At 40.6% G+C, this 7,663-nt stretch overlaps 1 protein-coding gene across 1 annotated transcript; it reads right to left on the bottom strand.

Annotated features, from left to right (window-relative positions):
- Positions 1-690: 690 nt before the first annotated feature.
- Positions 691-4,556, bottom strand: LOC142397606 (platelet-derived growth factor receptor-like protein). Its single transcript, XM_075481094.1, has 7 exons — positions 4,310-4,556; positions 3,978-4,114; positions 3,748-3,890; positions 3,488-3,639; positions 3,047-3,340; positions 1,468-1,607; positions 691-1,080 (listed from the first exon to the last, which is right to left on the bottom strand). The coding sequence occupies exons 1-7, from the start codon at positions 4,389-4,391 to the stop codon at positions 874-876; spliced, it is 1,155 nt and encodes a 384-aa protein (XP_075337209.1). The 5' UTR covers positions 4,392-4,556; the 3' UTR covers positions 691-873.
- Between the last annotated feature and the right edge of the window lie 3,107 nt (positions 4,557-7,663).

Genomic DNA, 7,663 nt, shown 5'->3' with positions numbered 1-7,663 from the left:
TTAAAGTCACAAAAAGGCACCTTTTTTTTTCTTTTAACCCTTTCAGATTAAAAATCTGAAAAAAATGTAAACCAGCTGGAACACCTATGAAAATGTTACAAAGATCAAGCTCTTAACTCAAGAGTTCAGAAAGTGGAGATTTTTGACTGGAGATGTGTCTGTTACATGAACTGTAAAATCAAATAGATTTTCATAGAAAACCCTTAACAGATGGACAGGTTGCCAGCGCATCACAGGGTCAGCAACCACGCATGCCCACACTCACACCTAGGATCAGGTTAGAATCCCCAGTTAACCTTTTACTCTGAGGCAACAGTGCTGACGACCACACAGCAAAACCTAACTAATCTTATCACTGTTGTGTTTATGTGAATGTCTTTTTCTGAATGAAGTACTGCTACAATCAAACCGACCTGAAAACCAGACAGACCATAGAAGTGATGGTTGGTCACCCATAGTGTCCTCTGTGTACGAGGAGACCTAAACAACAGAGTTTACGCTAATCAAAGTCATAAAAAGTTTTAGGCAGGGGATCAGTGAGGGTCTAACAAAACATTTTTGTGACCATAATTTCTTAAAGAAAAGAAAAACTATCTTTGCAGGGTGACATGCAAACAAGTAAAAAAAGAAACAGGCAATGTTGTGTGGATACAAAACTTTTAATATACAAGCTTGAATAGTTGCTGTACATTTATCTAAACTGCCACATTTCTGTCACCGTTGCTATGTTGCAGTGCAACCTGAACACTCGTCTTCAAAGAAAGAGAGGATTATGCTTTGCTGTGATTATGCATTTCTATTCAACTGATAGAAATATCACTTGATGCTCTGACAGTGCAAAACGCTTGACATGACGCCATCCAGGTTTCTTACTCATGGTTTCTTAGCTTTGGCTTTGGGGACCACTTTAACAGTGGTGGACACGGATTTGGCTCCTTGCAGGTTTTGGGCAGTGCAAGTGTATGTTCCACTGTCCACGCCTCTCACCTCGTCCACGAGGAGAACAGACTGAAACTGCTGCTGCGCCGGTCCTCCGCTGACAGGACTGATGCTCTCCTGTGTGTAAAGAGGCCTGCCAATCTGCAACGAGCACATGCACTCCACTCAGAAAAAAAACAAAAAAAAAACATGTACAGAAAATGATTGGAGAAAAAGTCTGTCATGGCAAGCTCTCAAGTTGGAAGCTTACAAGCTAGTGAGCCATTAATGATTAGTTACAAGCTCAAATTCTTCGTCCACAGGCTGCATGCTTTGTGACTAATAATAAACTGGCTAAAAAGACAACGTAAGCTACTGTGACTGAGGGTATTAGGCAGGTGTGAAAACAAAAAAATTGAATGAATCAACTAAACTATATTATCCTTACACATGGAAACGTCTTTTTACTAATCTGTGAGTCTGTTAACACGTTTAAAGGCATTTGCTAAGTTTAAGCTGGCATTAACATCATTAAACAGAGTTTCTGACCTCTTGCCCTGGGTAGTCCCAATTGACCTCTGTGACCACGTCCCGTTCTCCCATCACAGTGCAGCTGACACGCAGGTTCTCCCCCACCGTCACTGAGCTGGATGATGCCTGGATCACTGGAGCAGGAGGAGCCATTGGATCTGATAGCAAACGTCAAATATCAGTAAGTCAACAAGTACACCCTCTTTCAATTCCAAAGTTTTACTTATCAACACATAAATTAAATGAATCTGTTACTGACCAGGTTTTAAAATTTGTTAAAGGCAACCTCAGATGAAACGCGATACATTACATAATTCATTGTGTGATTATTCATGAAACACTTTTACTGCTTCCGTAGGAATTAAGAGGGTGAGCAGCAGCCAGGTGCTGATAATCAAATGCAATTGATTAATTGGTCATCAACTGGTGTACGCACTTCTATAGAAGCAGAAGTTTTAGCAGTTTCCTGGTTTGGAGCATTCAGGTGTGTTTTAACACAACGCCAAGGAGGAAAGACATCAGCAATCATCTTAGAGAAGCAATTGTTGCTGCCCAAAAAATCTTGGAAGGGTTATCAGGCAATTTCCAGAAAGATTGGAGTCAGTCCTTCTAAAGTGAGAAAGATAATTTACAAGTGAGAAAACTGAAGACAGTTGCCAATTTTCAAAGGGGTAGATGTACCAGCAAGTTCATTCCAGAGTCAGATTTTGCAATGCTCAGAAAAATGCAATCAGAAAAATGCAAAGAAATTCAAGAGCTCAGCTCAACATGTTAAATATTAAACCTCATGGTAGTACAATTACAAAAAGGCTGATTAAGTATGGCTTGTCAGGAGGAGTTGCCAAAAGACGTCCTATTTTTTCGAAAAAGAAGATGGCTGCATGGCTTGGGCTTGTAGGGTTGAATCTGAATAAACCACAAAACCTATCAAACAAAATCCTTTGTACAGACTAGACCAAAGTGGAGACGTTTGGTCAAAATTCAGATTTCTACATTTGGCAATTTAGCTTTCTGACAGCTAAAGTTTGGCTGAAACTGGATCTTGCAACAAGGACAGTGATCCCAAACAAAGCTGTAAAACCACGACAGAAAATTATCAAGATGTTGCAACGACCCGGTCAAAGTCTGGACCTCAATCTGTTTGAAATACTGCGGTGGGAACTTAAAATAGCAGCATATAAATAAAAGCGGGTCAAAACATCTTCACAACCATGTGAGAGAGAGAGAGATTTATACAACTTCAAGTTATTACCAAAGGTAGTTCGACAAGCTTTTGAGTATTGGATTAAGTTAAGTTACAAGTTAGAATGTCACACTCTGCATTAGCATTTTTGCTTACTTTTTCAGTAAACAATGATGCTGTGTAATATGTCATCTATTATTATCCATTTAAGGTTGTAATTAAGTCATTTTAAGACCTGATAAGGCCCTGATATGTGAATATTTTTTTGAATTTGAATATACAAGTTCTGACAGCCGCTTAAGTTTTGTTGTTGGTGTAGGTGCTGAATGAAGCACTTCCTGCTTCTTTTAACATCACGGAGGGACAGGGCTGCGCACTCCATTAGGGACTCATCGACTTATCGGCAGCACTCACAGTTAACATAGATGAGCATGTACTTTGTGGAGCTCTGCCTCAGGCTTCCCAGACTGGCCACACAGTACAAAGCTCCGGCGTGATAAGGTCGGGGTCGATGGATGGTGAAGCCTTTCTTGACGTCGAAGGAGATCTCTGTCCCGTCCACAGCCACCTCAACGGGTGGGAACTCACGATGCAGAGTTACTTTCGCCTCAGGCGACGTCACCTGGCAGGGTAACCGTGTCGGCCAGTTGGTTCTCAGCTGTATCACCTCATAGTAGTCAGATGATGGGACGAATAGCTCCTGTGGGTCTGGTTGTTACAGTAAAAGTAGGCAGATTGATGATAAGATTATCTTTATGGAAAAACAATTCCTATCAAATTGGTGGTAAAATGACATGGCAAAACGCAGTTCAGTGAAAAGGAAGTATAAACATCAATAAAGTTTATTAACTATACCTGGAAAGAAGACAAAGACTTTAACAGCTTTGTTGTACTCCTTCCGGCAGTCTTTGTCTTCACAGTACATTGGGTAACAGGTGTACTCCCCCGTGTCTGCACCTGTAGTGTTTACTAAAGTCAGAGCACCGTATCGCTCGTGTTGTACAATCCTGCAGAGTCAAAGCAGAAAAACAGCTGAAGAACATACAAGCTCTAACAGATTTTTATTATGCTGTTATCATCATGCATAATAAAGTTTTATGGACAGCTTAGCTTACTTAAGCCTCCCATCATCATCCTCTTCCAGGTAAGAAGGGACACTCCACTGCACAGGTTTACCCCTGCACCTCAGCTCCAAAGTGTCTCCGGTCTGCACACTTGTGGTCTCTCCAACCTTCTTAAACTTGCCCTTGTTTAGCACCTTTATGTGTCGGATAGGAAACAATAGTTTTACAAAAGAAAGTCTTACAGAAATAAGCTTCCCAATATCAAAGTTGTTGTGTTCTACCTGCGTCAGGAGGGCCTGTGCAGGTGAAGCCTTGATCTTTGGTTTGGCCGTCGCAGCTCGAGGCCCTTTACTTGTTGATCTTGGCCCTTTACTTGGCTTGGGTGTCCTCCTTGGAGTGGTCCTCTGTTCTTGGGCATCTTTTTTTTAAAGATAAGAAACAGTGTACAGGTGCATCACTAGTTGTCATATGCATGTAAAACTGCTGCATCTTGTAGATATATTGCTTAATCACATGCCAGCTTCTGGAATAGCCCAACAGAAATGCCCCATTCTTTGTGTTTCCAGGAACAGTTGTTCACAGAACTGCACAGCGAGGGAATAAAGTCACTTACCTAACTCGAAGATTACGGCACAAACAAGGAGAACGACAAGCACCAGCCTCCACTTTGACCCATATAAGGGAATCAAAGGCATGATTGACCGGTGGATATTAAAGTGGTGTGTGGATTCTTAGTTCATGCAGTTTAACCCCGAGCGCTCGATGTACAAACCAAAAGGAGGGAAGGCGAGAGAGGGGAAAGAAAAGAAGAGGAGAGCCGAGCTCACAAAGTCAGGAGTCAGTTGTTTACATGGTTCACACAAATTCCTCCCCCTGAGAATGGCATTAGTCCCCCAAATTCCTCCTGAGTAGCTCAATGGAGGCTTTCAAGCCTGTCCAGACCAATCAGGGCCCAGACTCTGAGGCCCCTCCATCCGGAACCACGCTGCCTGTTTGCTTAGCTGCTGGACGAGAAGTGTGCAGTAGCAGCACGAGTCCCTGCAAATGTTGCCCAGACAAGAGCTGTGGCCATGCCATTAAAAGCATTTAGTGCCCAATAAACTTTGTGACGTGTATTCTCTCCATTCACAGGTAAATCAAAGCATTGTTTTGAAATCTAGATCAAACCTGCTTTTGATAAAAACACAATATTACACATGTTTTACTAACCCTATGTTTATTGATCTGCACAGAGCTTTTCCCTTTTTGGCTGTTTAAGGTAATATACATAGTAACTGCAGTTGCTCTGAAACACTGACATGCACACATAGATCTAGAGGAACAAATATCATGAGAATAAGATTTTAATGTGAAAATATACCAACTTAAACCTATTTTAAAAAAAATGTACTATCATCGTTACCCATCATACAGTTAAGAAAAGCTTAACTAATGCATGACTTATAATGATTTAACTCAAGTGTTAATGCAACTCACCATCGCTTTTTCTGCGATTAGGAATTACATTTTAATTCACTATTTCTTTATCCATCAATTGATATCAAATCAGTTGATTTTCAGTTTAAAAAAATATATAAATATACTCCTAGGTTCAATTCAGAATAGCCAATTAACCTGACATGCATGTATTTGGGCGGTGAGAGGAAGCCGGAGGACCCAAAGAGAATACACCAGGAACCCTCTTGCTGTGAGGCTAACCACCACATCACCATGCAGCCCCATCTGCATCATCAGGTTAAAAATGTTTGCTTTGAAAACTAAAGTTGCTTGATGGGCAAATGATACACCAATCGTGAACGAGGTAACTGCAATTAACATTCATGAAGTTATTATCTTTAAAGGGATAGTTCGCCTCTTTTGACATGAAGCTGTATGACATCCCATATTAGCAACATCATTTATTAAACTTGACTTACCCCCCGCTGCGTCCTGTGAGCCGAGTTCCAGCTGAGTTTAGGCATCCACGAAGCTAGTCCGGCTAGTTGGCTGGGGCTAGAAAAATAAAGCATCTTGCTTCTCAAAATAATGTGCGTTCAAAAGAGTAATACATTTGCATCATAAAATCGTTCATCCAGAAAAAGTCAGACCTCACAATCGCTTGGAGCTATTTTCTCTCTACCTTCATATCAATGCGTGAAGCCACCTGTTAAGGTGTTTACTGCTCGGAAGCAGGGGACTGCTCAGTCTGCACTTCCGTCAGCACGGTCTACACAGCCTGTAGTGATACGAAGGTAGAGAGAAAATGGCGCCAAGCGATTGTGAGGTCTGACTTTTTCTGGATGAACGATTTTGTGATGCAAATGTATTACTCTTTTGAATGCATATTGTTTTGAGAAGCAAAACGCTTTATTTTTGTGGCCCCAGCCACCTAGCCGGACTACCTTCGTCAACGCCAAAACGAGGCTGGAACTCGGCTCACAGGACGCAGCAGGGGGGTGAGTCAAACTTAATGAATGATATTGCTAATATTGGATGTCTTACAGCTTCATGTCAAAAGAGGCGAACTATCCCTTTAAGTATGAACTCATCGCATAAAGTCAATGTGATTTTATTTTTTTATTAATGGTGAGCCACATGATGTCATTACACATCCAGTTTTCATCATGCAATAATCATCGTATGTCCCGCATCGGTTAAACATTACTTATATGAATAAATTACTGCTTTGATGAGGAAGAATGCTGCACAATTTAAAAAACATATGAAAAATACAATGGGCAGTACAGCACACATACTGATCACACTACAAAATGCATTCAGTCAGAGGATTATTCAGCTTCACTGCAGCAACATAACAATCTCTATATATGTATATACACCATATTGTCATGTCTGTTAGTTTTGTTAAGTTTTGAGTTCCTGGTCTTTAGTTTTTGCCACGCTTTAGTTTTTCTTGCCCTGCCATCAGCTTCATTCATGTCACCTGTGTTTCTCCCCTCAGCTGCACTCCATCACCAATCACCCTCCTCAGTATTTAGTTTCCAGGTTTTCTCATGCCCATTGCCAGATCCTCACCATCATCACCATGCCATGAATCATGTCATGTCATGTCATGTCATGTCATGTCATGTCATGTCATGTCATGTCATGTCATGTCATGTCATGTCATGTCATGTCATGTCATGTCATGTCATGTCATGTCATGTCATGTCATGTCATGTCATGTCATGTCATGTCATGTCATGTCATGTCATGTCATGTCATGTCATGTCATGTCATGTCATGTCATGTCATTGTTTCTTCCACAGTCACAGTCAGGTTTTGTTTTATTAAAGTTTCCAGTTTGTCAGGTTTTGGTGTTCCGGCTCCGCCGCGCTTTTGTTTTTTTGTTTTTTGTAATAACTCAAGTTTTCATTTTGAAAAATCTGCATCCGGGTCCTTCATCACCACGACATCAACACTCAACGTGACGCACATTTTCCTTTTTTTTTAATTGATAGAGTATTCCAATCCAGATTATTTGTACCCTTATCATAATTGGTTGATTAAACAGTTTGTCTCATGAATACTTTTTGTCATGAACTGCCATGAAGTATAATTTATTGTTATGTGTCTTGGGAGATACATTTCTGTACTTTCTTGTGTACATGAACATGAGAATACCTGCACAGTAGGAGTACAGTCTCACAGTGTTTGGTGGACTGTGATAAAAGGAGAGATTACCAGATTTAAAGTTCTTAGTAGGAGGCTGAAGTGTTTTTTGTTGATGGAGTTACGGACATCTAAGACCCAGGCTCATCTCAAACCCAGTGCTTTTATTTATTTATTTTTTGTGGCTATTTACTTTTGCTATCCATTAACACAAAGAAAACAACACGTTCCCTGGCAATTTCCATTTTAGGCTGGGTAGACTAAGCTGTTTATAAACAAGAAATGCATTTTTGATTTATAAAAAAAAAAAAAAACGTCCTAACATGCTGTGCAGTATGAACACAACAAATATTTCCTTATGAGTGACTAGTTAAGC

The sequence above is a fragment of the Odontesthes bonariensis genome, chromosome 13, assembly GCF_027942865.1.
Source record: "Odontesthes bonariensis isolate fOdoBon6 chromosome 13, fOdoBon6.hap1, whole genome shotgun sequence".
In the NCBI taxonomy this organism is placed as follows: domain Eukaryota; kingdom Metazoa; phylum Chordata; class Actinopteri; order Atheriniformes; family Atherinopsidae; genus Odontesthes; species Odontesthes bonariensis.
This window is presented reverse-complemented; position numbering and strand designations above follow the sequence as displayed.

Coding starts and splice junctions, on each gene's coding strand:
- LOC142397606 (XM_075481094.1), bottom strand. CDS start 4,391: ATGCCTTTGATTCCCTTATATGGGTCAAAGTGGAGGCTGGTGCTTGTC. Junction 1,608..3,046: donor CATGCTCATCTATGTTAACT/GTGAGTGCTGCC, acceptor GTTTGCTATCAG/ATCCAATGGCTCCTCCTGCT. Junction 1,081..1,467: donor GGGACTACCCAGGGCAAGAG/GTCAGAAACTCT, acceptor TGCTCGTTGCAG/ATTGGCAGGCCTCTTTACAC.